This window comes from Phalacrocorax aristotelis, chromosome 2, assembly GCF_949628215.1.
Source record: "Phalacrocorax aristotelis chromosome 2, bGulAri2.1, whole genome shotgun sequence".
NCBI lineage: Eukaryota > Metazoa > Chordata > Aves > Suliformes > Phalacrocoracidae > Phalacrocorax > Phalacrocorax aristotelis.
This window is the reverse complement of record NC_134277.1, coordinates 23707996-23728803: the sequence shown is the minus strand read 5'-3', so window position 1 is coordinate 23728803 and position 20808 is coordinate 23707996. Positions and strand designations below refer to the sequence as shown.

Below are 20808 nucleotides of genomic sequence, written 5' to 3'. Positions count from 1 at the left end.
TTGGCCTGCTTTGAGATTTTGTTACGCCAAAGCCTAACCCAGCGACCCACAATGACCAACATGGAGTTCTAATGCTGAAGACTTTCCACAGCTAGACTACATCACGGGGCCAGGCTGCGGTAACACAAGGGCTGGTAGATAACTCAAATTACGTCCTTTGGATGTCTTTAGAGCTACTAAAACTAATACCATCAAATTACCCAGCTGCATTCCTGGCACAGCAGAGGTCTGCAAAATGGCAATGGGCTTCCTGGGTAGCAAATGTTACCACCTGCCTACTTCCCTCCCATCAGCCCCTGAGGTGTGATTTATGCATTTTTGACGCTTGGCCGTATGACTTTGCTATCTGACTCATGGAGTCAGGCTGGCCAACAGTCTATGGCAAATCTCACACAAATTTGTCTCAAAGTACAAAGTCCCTCAGGTTCACACCCATGTTTCAAATTAAGTCAATGGGAAGAGAAAATACTAGCAGTAGAAACGAGGAAATTGGAAAAGTAATCCGAAAATTCTGCAGGTAGGAAGGGTTGAAACATTATTATTTTGGGATTCTACATTTTTGGCAGGAATTTTGTATGCAGCTTTTTTTTTTTGAGTGTATATAGAAATGTTTAATTTACTGAATCCAGCTGACTCGAGATTGTAAATTTTACTACTGTTTTAACAATAACACATTTGGTGATAAAAGAATCACAAAATCTTTTCAAACTACTTTTTGATAGTAGGAACTTGAGGATCAGAAATTTTAAGCAGCTTGCCTCTGGGTTAGTGGGATTACAGAAGGTGGATATCTGGGTTCCCTAAAGAAGCCTACAAGGCACATCTCAGATTAGGCATCCAAACCTGAAAAGCACTAACAAATAAAAACTATATTCTGCAAATTGACTTTTTATCATGATTGGACACTTCTGTGCTACTTAATTTTTGGTAGGTCAGGTAACTTCTCTGACCTCTTGCTCCTCTGCCAAATGGAAGTAACAGTATTTGTACACTACCTTAAGTTAGTGAGAGGTGAAGTAGATAAAATTTGCAGATATAATTTAAGCACAAAGTAGCAGCAAAGTAGTTAGTGGATCATCCAATCTCAAATGGTAATAAAAATACCAATGCACAGATAAATTAGACCTCTTGATAGCTGGAACCTAGTCTTGGACTTAGTAAACCATATGATGTGGAAACAGCTTTTGAAAAATGTAAACGTTTGATTTAAATACCCCTTTTTACAGAAATTAACCTGCAACTTTCATACCTTAAAAGAAACAAAAAGAAGTCCTTCTACAGTTTCTCTTCTAGCTTCAAAGTTGCAGAGTTTGTTCCAAATTTGTTAGTTTTGGGAACTCAGGAACAGCCACATTTTAAACATACCAGAGAAAGAATTATATGTTTCTAGAAGTTCAGAACAATTCTCTTAGGTTTGTGCATAAAAATTACTATTTGTGCATGTTTCCTCTGTGCTTCAGCTTCCCGATTTATATCACAGCAAAATTAATATTTTCCTAATACTTGAAAATGTACAATAATCCACGTTATTCATAGACACACACTTCCTGAAACTTTTCTGGTAGGAGATTTGCTTTTATTCTGATTTTGCAGTGTCAGTCCGCAGACATTTTATAGAAGTTGCACAGCTGGCTAAGAGATACAGAAATCTATCCCATGGGACTGAGGAATTCTTTGCCTGTTGGAGTTTCCCTACTAATTGTTTTCATATGTACAATACAAGCTTATATCAACTAAGGAGAAAAATTACGGCATGGAAAATAGCAGCTGCTCGTCAGTCATTTTGTAAGATGAACTAAATCTTTAGGGAACAGAATTTTAGAATAAAGCAGACAGAAATTAAATTATGCTCCTGTTAAAACTCTTGTAGATATGAACCAAACATCTTCTGACTTATTGTAACACAAAAATGAAAAGTAATGAAAAAACTACATGTTAAAGGAGCATACTTTGTTTTTTCCCCCTTTTTCAAACAATATCTCACAGCAGGAATACTTTTTCAACAGGTATGTTTTTATTTATTTCTCTTGTGAAAAAAAACCCCACCTTTTTTCTCTCAGTACACTGTCATTAAATGTTATGGTTTTGAAATCTTTTTGTTATGGCATAAAGCATTCTTAAAAAGTCTTAAAAACCGAAGTTCTGAAAAAACATAATTTGGATCAATGAACATGCTTCAGCCCAATGATAATACTGTAAATTGTCTACTACCTCAACTATTAGAACAAAAGGTGCTTGAATCAAAAAATCAGGATGGATCTTGATCTGGATCCTACTCCAGAAAGCCCAAAGCTTTTTAGAGTTCTGGGACTGCATAGTTCTACTGCATGCATTCAACATTGCTCTGCAGGTGCGTGATTTTCTACACAGGACGTAGAAATGAGGAACCTTATGATAAATACGAGAAGTCCCATAAAGTGTAAAAGAATAGAGTAAATGTGAAAATCTCTTGACAGCCCCATCACAGATTTCCACAATCAGTAGTTTGAGGAACTTCCTGAGTCACAAATTCTGTCAAATGCATTGAAAACCCATGTAATTAGTAGTTTATGTGTATTACAGTTGAGCTCCTTTATGACCCTTAAATTAACTGCTTCTGGTTGTGATTATTTTTTACAGTTCATATTTATCAATTTCTAAGTTCTAAAAACTCTTTTGCTGAGCCTCGCATTTGACATTACTTTTAAAACTCATCTCCTATAATGAACGTCTCCAATGTGGGGAATCCCTCTGACCACCTGTGGTTTAAAAGCAGTGCAAAATTTCTGCGAGTCCTCCTTTACACCTTGTTATTCTTTTCATCCAGCCCACATCCTAGCAGGGTCTCTGCCTCTAATGTGTTTAAATAAAATGATATGACTAGTTTTTATGTCTTAGAAATATGTTCTTCACAGTCTCTCTGACAGGACTTACCAGTATTTTGTATTCAACTTGCATGTCTTTATGTTCTATTTAGTTTTTATTTTCCTCATTTGTTATGATTTCCACTTTTAAACAGTATTTTACGTATTTGTAATAGCCTCCTTTATCCACTGTTCCTGGTGTCCTTTCTAAGTCTCTTTTTTTTCTAGTGCAGTAAATGTGCCTTTATGTGTTATTATGTGTTATTAGATAGCCTCCAACTGTCCTGCAAGCACTTTATATTTGTTACTGATCTTATATTGTTTTAATTAGCTTCAAGTTTGTGAATGCATTTTTTCTTTTCAAAGTTAAATGCTACTGTGGTGGGGGCTTTCTCTTTTAAAGTTATATGCAACATTGCCCTGGACGACACTCTAAAAAAGCTTTCCTCTGACTAGTGACAGCCAGAAACAATTCCTTGAACCGCTCTCAGGATGGCCAGCCACATGTCTTCTCTCTTCCACAAAGGACTGAGATCTCTCTTTCTCTAACAGAAAATGGTGAGCCCACCAGCTCTTTGTATCGCTTTCGCTGTTACATTTTCTCAACAACCTGTTTTGACAGGTCACTGTTTCTGTGTTTTGTCTGTCTTAGCTGTTTCATGTTTCATTCATTCAAACACTGCATATGAATTTGCAGCTTGATCCTAGGAGACACTGAGCATCCTCCTTTGCAGAACGTGACTCAGCATATCAAAGGACTCAACTTTTACCTACTTCATTTGGAGAATCTGTGAAGTACTGGAAGATATCAAAAGGAACTCTGTTCTATAAAGGGTGTTTTGTTGTGCTCATAGCATGTTTGAACATATCTTTTTTTATCTTTGAACGTGTTCAACAAAAAGCTGCAAGAAAAGTTATGAATAGGAAGTTATTTGAGAAAGAGGATGAGGGTGGCTTTTGTCTAATCATGAACTTACCAGGCCACTGAAAGCTGAGAGCCAGGAAGCTGACAAGTTTTATTATCTGGATTCACAATCATGGGATTCAGAAGGAGCTGAGCATTCACTGTCACAACAGGTCTGGCTCTGAGGGACAGAAATAAGGTTCACTGAATACAGAATCATAGAATCATAGAATAGTTAAGGTTGGAAAAAGAAGTAGCACATTAGTAACTAAGTTGCAGCAGAGAAAACACTTAACTAAGAAGCCGGAAATGTAGGGTTACCCGGGAGAAAACACTTTTATAGTGCTGCTCCTTTTTGGTCAGAAAGTGTGATATCTCATCCTATGATATTTTTAAAGTTCTTCACAAAAAAATCACAGGTTAATAGCATCACTGAAACAGTATCCTATAGTTACCAATAGGTGTGTCCTGAGACTGAGGCACATCAGACACGTTTCATCACATTGGGTTTTCACAAAGGGACAGAGTCTGCCTTTTGGCATTTACAGCAGTCCTTTTGCCATTATTTTATACTGTCACATCTGTTTTATACTGTCTCCGTTAACACTGACATATTCAGACTTGCTATCTCTGTTTAAGATTCTTAAAAAAATGAACATAATTTGATTAAAGTAGAAGTTGATCTAGAATATCTTGAGCCAATAATATAGTAAACTCTTTCTGACATGTCTTGAGACAATTGCCTTTGGAAACCAGGAATAATCATCACAAAATTCTGCTCACTATGTGAATATATAGTTGTGGTGATGGGAACCATCCCTCTGAATAACAATCTGTCATTAAGTAATGAGATAATCTATAACTGAGAGCAATTTAGAAGACAAATGAAAACAAGAAAGGGTCTAAATTCTGTTTTTTAAGACAGTGCTACTATTTTACAGTATCTTACATAATTCTGGAAAAAAGAGCTTATTACAAAATTACTTTCCTCGTATTTTAATCCACAGCTGAGCTTCTATGATTACCTCTCTATATTAATTCAGCAAGACATTGAAAAATAAAATTACTTTCCTTATTTTTGTGCAATGAGGAAAACATTTTTCCTAGCAAATTTCAGTTAATAAAATTCTGTTTCTCCAATATGACAAGTTGCATATTTGGTACACTCTGGCCAGGAAATGGAAAGATTGAGGACCTCCTGCTATTCACTTTCTTAAATTAAATAGCACACATTTTTTATTGCTATCTAAAATATGCACTGGATCCAATTCTCTGATGTTTCATTTCCTGTGCAGTCATTCATGCCACTGCAAAATGATGTACTGCAAAGTATTTGCATGATTCTTAAATAGGGCAGTAGGAAAATCAGGTCTACTCACTACACCTACAGTTTTAGATAAAATGAGGTAACACTCTTGTTTTACAAAATTCTTATGCTTTCATGATTAGTCGGGTAGCAGAACATGCCTTCTCTCAGTCAGGTACTGGGAATACAGACAACAAGAAGACAGACAGGAATAAAGTAATATGACCATATTTCGCAGCAATAGGTGATGAATACTTAAATGCAAAGAGCTGTCAGCATGGCTGGACTAAGAAGGCAGCAGCAGATTTTTGTTTACATATTTGGTAGTTTTAGTTTATACCTCTAATCAAACAGTGCACTTAGTGAAAATCCATAGTCAGCAAAAACTTTGTGATTTGTAAAATGGGATCTCTTACTTTTTTTCTAAACTGAAGCTAAAAGCAGCAGTCTTTATTTTCAATAAATAGTTCACATCCTAATGTGCACATCCTCCAAAGAATCAGAGTCACTTCAAATTTTCTTACTAGTACCATTCCCCCAGGAAAGAAATCAATTTTCAATTTTTTGCTTTTTATATTTCTCTCTGAGGAGCTGTAGCAAGAACTTTTTGACTGTATAGTAAAACATGTGTGACATCGCTTTAAAGGTAGAAAAGATACCATTTTCTCTTCTTCTCTTATTTCAAATTAACTGAGGAGTCAAACATTCCAGAAGAAGTTTCTTGAGCTAAGACTAAGCATGGAATTTTTCATTGAAAATGACAAGTTTTAGGCATGGGAAAAAGCATTTGTTTCTCACACGATGCTTAGTTTATCAACTGTTATGAGCATCTTTTACACATTGCACCAGGGAAACACAGGAATGTGAAATTTGTTTATTTGCGGATCTCCCACCAAAGCTGTGAAATAAAAAATCCATTGTATTTAGCACATACCTGTAAACAACTGCTTTTCCAGCTCCAAATGCACCTACAATTAAATCTGGAAAAACAAAACAGCTTCAGAAGAACTATATAGAAGCCCCTCATACATTTTTTCCCAGACTAAATCAGATTATTTATCTTAAAAATGCAGTAACATAAACCAAATGCAATAATTCCTTTCTAAGTAATTTTTTCAACAGTGTACCTGAAAGACAACATTTCACATATGCAGAGATGGTTTCATAAATGTCTTGGTTGTATCCAGTAAGTGCCAATCTATTTAACACAACATCACCCATGCTACAACCTCCCTCCTCTCCAACTTGCACTAAAGGGGGGAAAGGATGCCATTAACCCCTATACATTTTATTCTAAACCATTAATTGCCCATTACACAAAGAGACGCAAACCACACTGTCATCGCTATCATACAAGTCATGCTGAAAATTTATGGTGTTCCTTCCTGACAATCCTCCTCATCCTGCTTTGTGTTTTAAGTAATTTGTTCACTAATTTAAGCATTACATCTCTGTGTACATAAATACAACGCACAGGTGACAGGATGGCTGATTTCATGGTTTCTAACATTTTCAGCATTGTAGCTGCATGTGCTAAGACTTACAATATTTATCTGTCTAAAGCTATCTTTTGCCCCATCAGTCACTATTTGGAACAGATGGAGTCAACAATACACACCTTGGGCAGATCTTTGTTACTGGACACCAGCCAGGGTTGGGACTCTACAGGCCCAAATATTTTCTTTTTGCCTGGAGTCCCCACACAGGGCTCTCTGGAAAGATCCAGACTGGCTTGCTGGACCACTCAGGTCTGCTGGAGAAAAGCTGGAGCCAAGCAGTGAGGATAAAGGATCGACTTTCCTGCTGCCTCTAGCTGGAGCACAGTTCAAGAAAAGGAAACAGCTTTGTTTCATTTTCAAACCCACTAGTGTCCATGTGGGCACCTTTTTCACTCTGCTATTGTTATCGTACAATCTGATTTACACATGTCCAAATCAGCAGACCGAGCCTTACATCAGACCTTGCAGTGGTATAGACCGGCAGCCTAAATTGACCTAAATGAGCTAATTAAACCAGTACTCAGGGTTGTAAACAAACCCTTACTTGCTGCTTTCATAGTTTGAGCACTAGCTTGCTTAAGAAGCCCTGAAGTCATCGAGCGTGATGCAAATACAACACTTTGATGCTAATTAGCTGGGTGGGTTTGGGCCAGGTCTGGCAGCGTCTTTCCCAGCACTCTGTCTGCCTTTCAGATGGCCAGGATTTCACAAGTTTAAACAAGTACTCTACATGGGCAACAGCCTGTCCCTACAGTGAATTCCATTGAATAATGTCCTAATAGGAGCAGACATGGACAGTTTATGGGTCTGATCCTCTTTTTGTACAACATTTATGTTTTTCTACTTCCATTGGCCTTAGAGAAATATGCTTCAGGGTCAGGAGCACTTTAAATAGCAGAAGAAAATGAGTGTTGTTTCTATCTCCTTTTTGGGACATTTATGAGTCCTTTTCATTAGCAGCTTTTATAGACAACTTGCAGAATACCAAAACCCAAAGATATTTTCCTGTTAAATAAACGATTGAGACATAGCCATCATCATAAAGGCCACACAATGCATATGGCAGAACTTTTCCTGGCAGCTCCCTGATAGCAGCACCCATGGTAACCCCAAAAGATTTAATGTTCTGTTGGTTTTTTTCGTTTTGTGTTTGGGGTTTTTTGTGTTTTGGTTTTTGTTTTTTTTTTTTTTTTCCTGGGGGGTGTGGGTGTGTATTCTTTTTTATAAAGGAAAAAGAAACATTTTGTTAGGAGCAGAAAATGAAAGACAAGAAGGAAGGGGTTTCCATTCTATTGTTACCAGTTGGATGCTCTTTATGAATTCTGCAAGACTTAACTTAGGATTTGTACTGTTTCATACTAGATGTGGTAACTCAAAAGGTTTCAGTACAGGGTTATGTTATGCCAGAGAAAAAACAGGTAGATATCCACGACTTATCCAGATCCTGGTCTTGTGATGATATTATAATCTGATCTTTCATTAAAAAATAAAGCACTCCAACCCTTCATGGGCGCAAGGAAAACCTTGAACCCACAACTTGAGTAAGGTTAATAAAATGTGGCCTGTTTGAATCTGAAGGTAAAGAGTCTGTCAGACACTGTTAGCCTCGCTAGTACAAGTGAACTCTTCATTTTGGTGTATAGAGCTGTGGAGACTTAGGCCCCCACCATCTCAGCATTCCCACTTCAATATTAAAGGGGATTTTGTACATCTGCTTTATAGTTAAATCCTGGTTTCTCTGGGAAACAGCCCAGCTTATTTGAAGACAGATGGTAATGGGTCTAGAGGAGCAATGATAGGCTCCAGCCACCAAAAGACTCGTTTTCCATGAGCAGTCTTTCTGCATTGCCACCTCAGCCAGGTTTGGAGACACAGCAAAAAATATGAGGACATTCAATAACGGCACCATCACAAAGGCCCTATCTGAGCATACTCTAAGGGCAGCCAGGACTGTGCTCATCCTGCTCTTGTTTGGAAGCTCTTACTTTTTCCCTGACATGTCCTTTATTCTCTGGTCTAAACCATGCTTATTCTTGACCTGAAGAGCTCAAATGAGTGAAACTACTCAGTAGGAAAAGTGGATTAAGAATGAATATGCAAACAATAAAACATACTTATACCCAGTAGTGACATCTATGATCTAATATAAGGACCAAGTCATTATATACTGAAGCAGAGTATTCACTGGAAGATCCATTAGGGATTTTGCTTTGCTTCTACTTGTTCTGTTACAGAGCAGTAGTTGTATTCTTCTTTCATTGCTTTGTGGGGTGCAGCTCTTATACCCATCATTGGAAAAAAACATTTTTGACATTGATACGAATCAATGAGATTTGAATATGCATCAAATCATAGCACTTTTTATACACAGAAGTTTTGAATTTGTTGTATGCTCTGCAAGAAGAAAAGTTACTAATAATTTCTATGAAAAAATGCATGAGATGTCTATATTATCTGAGTTTGGCAACTCTCCCCTCCTAAAAATAGAGAGAAGTTGTCTTTATTCATTGCTTGATAATGCTGTGCACACAATGTCACTGATGCAAAGGTCACTAGCTGAAAAATAAGGGTTTAAGAAGCAGTTTGGAATTACATAGCAAAAAAAGCCAGCTTAACTACTTATAACCCTTCCAAACAGAGCCTGAAAAACATATGAAAACCTTTGCTCCTTTGCATTTGTGAGGGTTTTTTTTTAAGCCCAGATTAAAATGTGTAGAAATAAAGACAGACAGAGATGTATCAGAATACTTCACTACTCCTCATATTTCGTGTTTTCAGAAGGATCAGGGACCTTATAGATTTAAGTAAATGACTACTTTGCCTATGTCATCTCATTGAGAAGATCCTTTATCGGCTGCTACCCTTCAGAGAAGCAGAGATCTGTGAGGAGGGGCTGGTGGCAGCAGCCGTGTGCTTCTGCCTCATTTCTGTTGTAGAATAAATGAGCTGTGGGGTCACAATCACACTGCAAAAACTGAGAAAATAAGCAGAGTGACTCCTAAGGAATTTTCAACTTGCATTTCAACACAGCTTGAGGATTGTATCACTGAAATCCCAACTGGTGGAGTTCACAGAGCTTAATCCTGAAACAAGTGTCTTTGGCACGTACTAACTGAAGTCAAGGGGCACTGTGCAAAGTTAAACAACCTTAATGTTTATTTCAAATTTTACTTTGCTCTGAAGGAAAGGCTTGCAAGATGTTGTCTGGTGAAGAAAATCCTCATTCTGAGATAAAATTATCATAAAAAGTTAAGGAAAGAGTATTCACAGATGGCACTGAAAGGCACACTGGATTTTGTAAGCTGGTCTGTTTACCTGCACCTTCTGCTGTGTGGCTGTGCCAGACCTGAAACACCATGTGATAATGGGCAGAAACTTGCCATGATGCTGACTAAGCCTTCAACCAACTGGAGGAAGTTGGAAGATCAACAAAGTCCAACCTCCAGTCTCAACAAGATAAATTAATTTATTAACTTGAGCAAATTCTTTGATCCTTGGTACTTTTAAAGGACATCTCCATCCTCTGTGAGAGATGCCCAGGGAGCCTGAGCAGGGAGGAGCATGCAGTGACCTCAGCACCCCACACTTGGTTGGAGTCTGTCCAGCAGTCCCAAAAGAAATTGCCAAGGCACGGTATCTCATCTCACTTCATGGGGGAGCAGCGGCCAAGAAAAACAGTACATGCTTCACTTGTGAGAAACCCAAAAATGAAACAATGGATAGCTGAGTCACTTTCCCACTGCCAATCTACCAGGATACAGGCAAGAAAGTGTTCATTTTATGGACTCAGAACGATTTGCTGACAGCTTTAAACATCACTTTGTGTAGCCTGACAGTTTAATTGCATAGTATAAATAGGAACTGGAAAACAATTAGAATCCTATCTGAGTACAGGTGCTAATGGAAATTTCATAAAAGAGAGTGAGAAAACTACATAACTGGAAACCCTGTTAAAAAAATCTTTGTGAGCCTTTTTGGTTTTTATTTCCCTCAGTGGGTCAGGTGTCAAAAATGTAATCAGATTTCTATTTGTTTTCTAGGATTTCAGAGAGCAGTACACTCCCAATCGCAGCAGGAAAGGTCCAGAATAAAATTTCCTTTAAATGGCCATTATTTCAAGCTTGACTATAATGAAGGGCCAGGATTGTTCAGCTCAGCCAACTTTACTCAAAAATTTTAGTTAAATACTACAAACAACCTCCACCCAAAAGAGAACCACTTTCTTCCAATCCTACCATTCTCAACTGCCTTGATCCTTCTCTGTTTTTCAACCATTCTGTAGCAGGCCTGTTAAGGATAATACCTAAGGCTAACTCATTTCAATGCTCCCCTTTTGCTGAATGACTCCCTTTTATAACACAATATTGTTATTCAATCATTACACTACAAACAAATCCAAAAGAGGGCAGTTAATGTTCTATCACTTTACTAAATCCCTATTTATAGGGATTAATTGCTTTATTCTTACATTCCATTGGGCACAATATTGTGATTTCATTAAGTATCTCAAAGAATTTTAGAAAAAATACCTGTAAATTACATAGATAATAATTTGTCATAAAATTAACACATTTGTAGGAGATTCTTGGCTTGTGACTACATTTTTGATTGATTATTCATGTGAAGACATAATTAGCTGGTAAAAATACTTCAGCTTTTCTGCATTTGCTCTCAGAACCCACGCCCTTATTCTGGCTCCCATGCTCAGCAGTCCTCTCTTACCAGAGGAGATGCAGCTTCTCATTGATTTCATTTGTTTGTCTTCCACAAATCTCCTGGACCAACTTCATAATTTAACGATCACTAGGTTACCATTTGTGATATTGTTGGCACAATGCCTATTGTTCTCAAAAAAAAAAAAAAAAAAAAAGAATGCTGAAGAACCCTTGCCCCTCAGAAACTTGAGGGTTTTCTTCCCACTGTTTGCGTTAATGAATTTAGCAGATGGAGCTGTTAAATACTCCTATTTTAATAAGACTAGACTGGATTACTGAAGTTCTGAGGACATCTTGTCTGATTATTACACTTGTTTCCTTCTTAAAATGTTTCCAGAGCCGTTTGTTAATACTAACTACTTGCTATTCTTAAGATAATAACTGAGTCCAAAATAACAAGGTGTGAAGATGCCTTTATACATTTCCAGGCTTAACTGAAAAGAATAACCAAAAGAACAGGCCAACAGCTATGTTTGTATAAAAGTGAGCTACCTTGAAGATGAAGCTTCAGTGGCACTGACTCCAGGGTTACTCTCTAAGTTAATAAGGAAGAATTTTACAAGAGTCTAAACAGGCAGGGAGCAGAAACACTAGCGCATGATTTATTTGCGGAATTAACTAATTAACTAATCAACAGTCTTTGAGCAGTGAATTCATCCACGCTTTGGTTCACAAACACACTTAAAGAAACCACAGTCTGCTGGAAGATATGCCACAAGAAGAAAGCAAGTTGAGTAAGTTATTAATTATAAACTATTTGCTCAGCTATAATCAGCCATCAAGTGACTGAACATACGCTGAAATGTGAGGCTGGAAACCTTACAGCCTCCAAATGCGTAAGCCCTGCACCAGTAGATAAACCAGCTGGAAGTGCGGCACCATCACCTAGACAATCACGGACTCCAAACACTCCATGGGGACCAACTTTGAACAGATGCCCAGAAGCCAAAAGAAACAAATTTCTTTCCCATTAAACAAATTTATGGATTTCTTTTGTTTCTATGAAAACTGAACTATGCTAATAGAAAAAGACAAATAAAATTATAAATAAAATAAACTACAATTCAAAATATGTGCCTAAGCTGAGGCTTCATTCCCTGGTCCAGGCCTTGACGACACAAATAAAGCTCAGGATGGTGCAAAGGGGCCCTAAAAGCCCCAGATTTACTGGGGAATGGAGTGGAAGCTGTGCTGAAAGTCACCATTATGTTGCTCAGATATTCCAGCATAGAAGACAGCCAGGAAGGTTGTGCTGAGGCAGGGATTTCAGAATATCTTGGCTAACCTCGAAGAGCTAGTATTACAGAGAATCCTATGGCTATATAAACTGTGTTATGGGCCTTGCCAGTATGGCTTCAATACAGCATGATGCTGCTTAGCCACATCCTAACCTCAGCACCGAAAAGTGCAGCACAGAATCTCACACATGATTTCTTCCAACTGCCACTGTATTTGCACTTAAATTAATGAAAAAAGCCCATCTTTTACACTTAACTTTTACACTTACACTCCTTTCACTGCTCCCCCCCTTTATTTCTTTAATCCCCTTTATTTTTTTACATGACTGTCAGTCCAGAGTGACTGCATTAAATCAGTATTTACTATAGCAACATAGGTGAGATTGGATCCTCTCCTTCGAGTATGGCCTTAGAACATGAGTTGTTAGAAAACTGAGAAATCTGCTGAAGGATGTTACAATTACATCAGTGTGTGTAAACTAGTGCCAGAGAATGTGCCCGTGTGCTGTACCTACGCTGTCAGTGGTGGTACCATTAGAATGGCAGTTGGCCCATGCCAATTATTAGTCTCCAAAAAAGAGCAAGCAGCACCCCTGTTTTGGCAAGGAAGTGAGTTTGATAGTATGGATAAGGACTGTTCAGTGACAGTTCAGCACCAAAGAACAGCATATTTATAGTGCAGAAGTAGCTTAAGATGATTAATTGGTCTTTTCCTTCAGATACTGGGTACATATTGTATCCTGGAGAGATAACGAGTATCTCGGGTAAGTATGGTACAAAGCTTGTCAGTGTCATGCTTGGAAGACTAGGAAAGCTGCACATTGCTTGTTCCCCTGAATAGTCACATCAAAAAGTACAGAGCTGGCTTGGTACATTCAATCTATCTGACTGACATGCTTCATTTGCCTTCCTCTTACTGCTCCCCTCTCACTAGTCTTATCCGACTATAAAGTTTGGTCAGGTTCTGCCTAACTTTTACATGGCTACAGAGAAAGGAGCATCCATCCATTTGTTACCACCATCACCACTGTTCGGCATTGCAATTCTTCTGCTAGGTTGTGCTGGTTTTGGCTGAGAAGGGGTTAATTCTCCTCACTGTGGGGGTCAGCTACCTTTCCAGCTTCCCGCGCTCTGCCGCGTGGCGGGGGGGGGCTGGGAGGGGCAGGGCCATGGTGGGGACGGCTGACCCCGACTGGCCAATGGCAGGTTCATTCCATACCATGTGACACCATGACCAGTATATTGAGGGGGGGGCAGTGGCAGCGCGGAGGCGGCGCGGCGTCGGGTCGGCGGGCGGCTGCGGCGCGTGCGCTTTGTTTCGGTGGTTCGTTCCCCCTCTCCCCTCCCCTCCCTTCCCCCTCCCCCGGGGCTTTGCGCCTCTCGTTGTTCTCCTTTACATTGCATTTCTACTGTTGTTTCTTTTAATTTTCATTATTAAACTGTTCTTATCCCAACCCACGAGCGTTACCCTTCTGATTCTCTCCCCCATCTACCGGTGGGGGAGTGAGCGAGCGACTGTGTGGGGCTGAGCTGCCGCTAAACCACAACATAGGTGAGGAACAGCGCTCTGTTTGGTGCTGAAGTTGATGAACACCAACACAGAGAGAGGGCAGCTGAATGTTTTTTAGGGCAAGACAGCTGTTAGGATGATCAGCATAGTTTTCTGCCTCTGCTGCTTCCCAGAGTTGAAAGTTTCCCACTATCTCTGAGCCTGCAAAGCAGGGACCGCCATATTATCACCCCTGTCTGTGTTGATAAAAGAACTGTTCTGGGCACATAACATCTGGAGTATCTGCAAGTATGACAAAATTTACAGAAGACCTTCCCTGGAAAGCTGTGGAGATGTAAACCAAGGGTTGTGCTTAATAACAAAAACTAAATCTTCCCTGTTGAAAGGTTAGAAAAATCCCTGTATTTTCACAATGCTGAGAGTAGAGTTCTGTTACTGTTATAGTGATAACATCTTTGCCAGGGCAGCTGAAGACGGATGGTCATTACACTGAAAGACTGCTAACAAGAAGAAAAAGCAGCCCTGTCTGCATGCTGACCCTACTAGAGAAAGTTTCATTTTTAGGCATGATGTTGACTAGGTGGCCATTCAGCTGCCTGTATCCTGTGCTTTGCGCAGTGAGTAGCTACACAACTGAAATCAAAATAAAGTCAGGGCATGAGCTTGAGCACTGTGTCAGTACTGTCCAGATTTTTATATTGTTAGCACAGACTCTGGTCTGATTTTAGCATGTGCAAGTTAGTACTCTTCCCGATAGTGGCCAGGAATGGTCTGGGGACCAGCCTGGGCCAAGGACCTTTCCCAAAAGGCAGTTTGGATATGGCCATCCTGTTTCAATTGGCAGGATGGTTTTATCTGACGATGGTGAGCTGTGCTATGCCATGTAGCCTCAAGGCCAGATCACAGTTCCTGGCTCACTTTATCTTCTTGCACAAACACAATCACTAATACCAATGAAAAAGATTTGGGATTAGTTTTTGTCAAGTACCGATTCTAGTTTTCTTCTCAGTAGAGAAGATACAGCTTTTTTTGATGTTGGATAAGTTTGAAGCCCAGGTCAATGCTAAAATCTTTTCTAGAAGCAATGCTTTAGCCGGACATAAGTCACACTTTACATAATGCTCTTTACATAAAAATGTATGAAGAAGAGGCAGCAGTGGTGACAAGACTGGACCATCATCTGGGACAGCAGGACTGGTACGCCATTTGCCTCTGCACAAGAAACAAGTAAACTAGGGTTCCTTCTGCACGATAGTTAAAACATATGGCTGAGGGAGGGATTCTGGCAGACGTCTGTGAAATAAGAGTAGACTAAAGAATTGTTTACTGTCTCTTCAGTAAAAGAACTAGGACACATCCAAAGAAACTGTCCAGTGGAACATTCAAGACTTGAATAGGATGCAGTGAAAAGAATTACTTCTTCACAAAACAGGCAGTTAGGCTGTGGGGCCTGTTGAGACAGGTTGCTGTGGGTGCCAAAAGTTCACATGAATTCTACAACTGATTGGTCAAATTCATGGAAGAAAAGTCTGTCAAGGGCTATCAAATTTGAAGGTGCCACCTTCAACATGCTCCTCCAGTTGGTTAGAGCTGGGTGAATATTCTGGGAACTATCAAAACAACTGTACAATTTCCCGGATATCTGTTGTTGGCCACTGTTGGAGACATGCTATGGTGCTAGACAGATATTTCATCTGTATCAGTGTATCAGTATGGATGTATTATGTTCTTCCCTGCCTGCTCTGCTACTCCACCATTAAGTCTGTCTGTGATCAGTTTTCTCCCATATTTATGATGCAACTGGAGTCCTGGGAGACAAGAGGGTCTTCCTCTGCCTTTCCTAGATAAGACCAGGTAGCAGAAGGTGGTCTCTCTCCCTTTGCTGGCCAGGAGTTGCAGGAAGGAGAAACCACTCCTCCATCCATCCACAGGAAAGCTAGGGGATTGAACAGTTCTGAGTATTACGCAGCCTTTGTCTGCTCCCTATTTCCTTCTCTGTTCCTGAGTTATTCTGGGATTTGGATGAAAAGAGAAAGATATAACTTCCTGTACCAAATGGCTGCTCTTTCCCAGAAGGCTAATAGGTAGATCTCAGCCTGAAACGAACTCCCAAGCAAGAGAGGATTTAACCTTTGTCCAGTGTGAGAAAAAATCACCACTTTTTAGGAACTGTATTCCCCAACTTGTACCTCAGGCTCTAAGAGCACTGGTTCCTGGGCTCAATACAGCGAGCCCAGGATGAAGCTCAGTGGTCTGTGATAAGAAGCCACACAAGCAGGTGGTATCTTCTGGCTTCCAGGTCTGTGACCTGCTCCAAGAACATTAATGCATGGTCTGATTTAAAGAAGAAGGACTGAAACTCTAAAAGCTTTGAAAAAGCTAAATAGTGCTTTAAAAATGAAATGGCAGAGTAACTCCCATCTCTCAGCCTCTCATTTCCTAGCAGGGATATGCCTGCCTCATGAACAATGTTAGGTCCAAGAGCTTGAGTAAGTAGTACAAGCACAGCTACAGTTATGTAAGTCCTCACAAACTGGTGTCAGTCCTGAACTTCTTGCAAGCGTGATCCCTTTTTGAGCTCATTTGTCTTCACACAACACTTGAACTCTAGCCATGGACGAGCTAATTGCTTGGAGAATCTCACCTTAGACTGTCGCAACTGCAGCCAGACATCATAGCTGGTTCTCATTTCCCAGTCTGTGGGAGCTGAACTTCTGAGAGTGATGAGTCAGCACAATTTGGTTTTATTACATTTTCTTTTTGTAAAATGGTTGTTTTTATAATATACACGTTAAAAACCTTAAACAAAAATTTTTAAGATTTTTTCTAATCTTTCACAACCCTCTTTGAACCACAGTCATGACCAGTAGTTTGGGAAGCACTGAATTAAAGGCTAGTTTCCTAGACCTATAGTCAGCAAATACTCTGCCTCTCAGCTGAAATCTAAAATAAAACGTCCTTCGTATTTGTTCCAAGTTCAGTCCCCTGTTTCCTCCTCGTACAGAGGCTGCCCTTCAGCATTTCCATCAGGAGGTGAAGAAGAAAAGCTCTTTGACATAAGAAGGATTACATACTTCACTGCCTAGTGTTTGTCCTGGATTTGCAATTCCTCGTACTATTTCCTTTCTTTTTTTTCCTTTTCCCATAGGAAGGCATTCTATTTTTGTGCTAATACTGTGCCATGGTTGTGCTATTTTTACAGCTCTGTTTTGGTGCTTCAAGTCTTTGTGAATTAAGGAAGAGGTCATTGACTGACAGTAAGGCTTTTTTCTTCTGTCATTAGCTGACAGATTCTCACCAGTACTTTGGACTGCTCCTCCAGATATTCAATTGATGGGTGGAGGGAAAAGCTAGTTACAGTAAATGCAGGGTTTTTTTTTCTAAAATAAGTAATTAATGTAAAAAAAACAAACGATCTAATGCATAATGAGATGATATCACTGAAATCCTGCAAGTAGGATGCATAGTGAAGCCAACAATGACAAGTAGAATAATAAATAGAATAATTTCCAAGAAATCTCCCAACTTAATTGACTACAGCAGTTCTTGAGTACACATTTAGAAAGACCGAGACCCATCACCCGGACTTTTCACAAATTAGCTTAGAAGATGCTCCACATAAAGTATGCTGATACATTAGCTAGTCTTCTACTTTTCTGCCTTCCCCATGTGACTCAAAGAAGACCTGAAAGAATCTCTCCCTTCCCTCTCTCTATCTTTTCAATCTTAGGAATGTCAGGAATGCAATATTCTGTTTTCTTTGGTTTTGCTGGGGGCCCTTGTGGGTGCTTTAGGAAATGTTTAAATGCTGAAACTTTAATAAAGAGTTCTGTTGTCCAGAAGAACCTCATTAGTCATGGACAATGAAAGACTATTAATAGCAACATCAACAATAGGCAAACAAAAAGTCAGCCCAGTGTTTAAAAACCCTTTCTTTCATCAAATGCTAAGGATCCTCTCACTACAGTCTTGTGATAGCCTCACTTTATTACTCTTCAGTCAGCTTTTGTGTTTGTAAAACCTTATTTAGATTGTAAACACCCCTTCCCCGAAACTCTCTTCTGCTTTTGCAAAAAGACATCTCTTTCAAGATTTTTACAATCCATCCCTTTGAAAATTACAGTTTTCACTTCTGAAACAATACAACTTTTAAGAACACTAGCCTTGAAATAACCCAGGCTAACTAAAGTGATCTCATAGTAAGTTAGGGAAGTAAAGACTATTAGCATTTTACTGTGGATGAACCTTTCACAATAACAAAATGTGACATTTCACTGCACACCCTTGCTAAGGCTTCTGAACCATGATGAAAAGAAACAGAACAGATTTGGTTCCAGAGGAGAGAGAGAATAAATACAAGGACATTTAAAATACCTCCAACATTCTGACTACTTATGATGCTAAGAACATGCTTTTAAAATAATAAATACCTCTCCAGCTCACTCAACTGAAGTTACAAACTTGATAAATTTGATTGCATGTCAGATAAACTAATAAGAAAGAGTCAAAGCTAACATAAAAAGGAGGAGTCTATATAGCAGAATGAAAACATGAAAGGGATTAAAAGACCCAAATGAAGTATCTGCCCTTAAGCAATGTCTTTGCATTCTCTCTGCTTTTTTGTAATGTAATCAAAGCCATCGAGAACCTATATATAGGTCAGTTTCTCTTCAGACAGCAAAAAACAACTCAGCAACACACACAAATCAATCCCTTCTTCTACAACACAACATGTTTTTAATTAAGAAAGAATGCCAGGATGAAGGAGACCTTACAGTTCAATAAGCTGAGAGCATTCAGTTTTTGGAAGTAGGGGGAAAGGGTTAAACTTTTTATTGTAAAATTCACGTTTTATGTTAATGTAACAATTTAAGGCCTTTCTTGACTTTCTGAATATGTCTTCTGACAGGGAAGGGAGTATTTGTTTTGTCTGATTTTAACTCTCAGGAAAGCAAGCTAGAACTATCAAAAAATGTCTATTCTTTATTCTGACCTCTGCCTTCCAAAAGGAGCAGTTTAGGCATGATGCATTTTCCAGAGAATGGAAGTATGAAATTCCCTTTCTAATGTAAAAATCTTACCTGGGTAATCATTCTTGTCTACATCTGAGTCTCCTCTTAGAGTGAAGCCAAATCCCGAAGGCATGGACTGTGAGGCCCACGCTCCATTGAGAACCTGGGAAGGGTTAGCATTTAACCCATTACTATATCCATTGTAAATGAGCACTTTCCCTCTTCTGTCTTCTCCTGCAAATGGTGCACCAATAGCAATGTCTGCAGTGCAATAAAAGAATAAAAAGAATCGGCACAATTAAAATACAGCAAAAATTAAGTCCCTGCAGGAAAACAGACATAAATGGCTTCTGGTACATACATGCAAGAACTTCAATGTTCTGTACTTCTGTATGGATTCTAGTTTTAAAGCAAATATACAAAAGTGTTTGTAGTGTCTTTTCTGTGTCAAACTTCCAAGACAAAAGCTTATAAAATCATCCTATGATGGGATTATTGCATTATACTGAATAGCCAGTCCACACTGGCTGTTTTGCCCACAGTGAAAGAATTGGACAAGTACAGAAATATGGATTCCTCTACCATATTTCTGGGGCATTTAATAAGCTTTAATAAACCAAGATCTAATGAATGCCTACTTCTACTTCCATATTTTTAAACAGATACAAATTTGCCTTGATTTCCTCTATCACCTAATTAATATCAAACAGGTGTTAGATAAAATGAACTTCCTTTTTCCAGATGAAATGTTTAACACAGACAAAAAACCCCACCCTCCTCAAACATCCAGTGCTTTAGTAGGCAAAGAGAACACTGGAATATAATGTTTTCATGTATATCAAGCCAACGTCTTATTGAGAAATGGGAACAGTACCGAGACAGGAATTTAACAGAAGGCCTTGGGCTTTATGCAATTAAGCACTGCCGTCCTTAAAAATTGAGGTCCCATATCCAAGAAGTGGAACTCACAATGCTCTTGTTCCTACGCATGGGATATGGAAAGAATCATGTGTCTAGACTGAGATTCAACAGCTGCGCTAGCTGAGCTAACCAATAGGAAACACTAGAAGAGGATACGTACCTACAGCTCTCATTTTTAGGTTCTGATCTAGGGGCTGGTGCTGAACTCCTTTATTAAACTTGACTTCAGCACCTGGAATTTGTACCTTCACTCTAAAGGCAGGAGTGCACCAAAGCTCTATGATTGGATCTTCAGTTACAAAGCAGAAGATTTTAGCTCTAGATCCTTCTTAGCCATCTCTATACAGGGAGAGAGAAAAGCAGGAATGTCTCCTCCATGCCTCACAAGAATGCTGGAGAGCAGGGATACAAACCTTCCTTGCCCAGAGAAGCTCAGGGCATCTGCTGTTACTCACAGGTAGAAAACAGGAAGTCTCCACAGTGGGGTCCAGCTGGGCTGAGCTCCATAGTGGGATTCCAGGACAACCCAGTAAGGGTATTCTCAGTAGTCACAATCCAGTGGCTTCTACCCACAGGATATTCAGATTTTGCATACCCCGAACCCCAGTACAATTCTATGGCTCCTGACATGACTTATCCCTTGCACAGAAGCCACACATTAGTGACATTGCCCTAGAGTGTAGTGGCTAGAGCACCATGAAAAACATGAAGTTAAGGAGGAGCTAAGTCCATTAATTTTTCATTGGTGGGCCAACTATCTTTCAGGCTACTGTGCAAAATACCTCCTCCAGGAAAAACTCCTTGGGGTTTTAGATGCAGAGATGCCTGCTTTGCAGATCCCTAACATCCTGGAAATAAGA

General features: G+C 39.3%; 1 protein-coding gene across 3 annotated transcripts in view; it reads right to left on the bottom strand.

Moving 5' to 3' along the window:
* Nucleotides 1-20808, bottom strand: part of ITGA8 (integrin subunit alpha 8) — a 125706-nt gene that overhangs the window by 68185 nt on the left and 36713 nt on the right. For all 3 annotated transcript variants that reach the window (XM_075082740.1, XM_075082739.1, XM_075082738.1), the window contains exons 13-15: nucleotides 19097-19288; nucleotides 5988-6033; nucleotides 3821-3928 (exon numbers count right to left, since the gene is read on the bottom strand). In XM_075082740.1, coding sequence (XP_074938841.1) covers nucleotides 3821-3928; nucleotides 5988-6033; nucleotides 19097-19288 — 346 coding nt within the window. The remainder of the gene's footprint in view (nucleotides 1-3820; nucleotides 3929-5987; nucleotides 6034-19096; nucleotides 19289-20808) is intronic.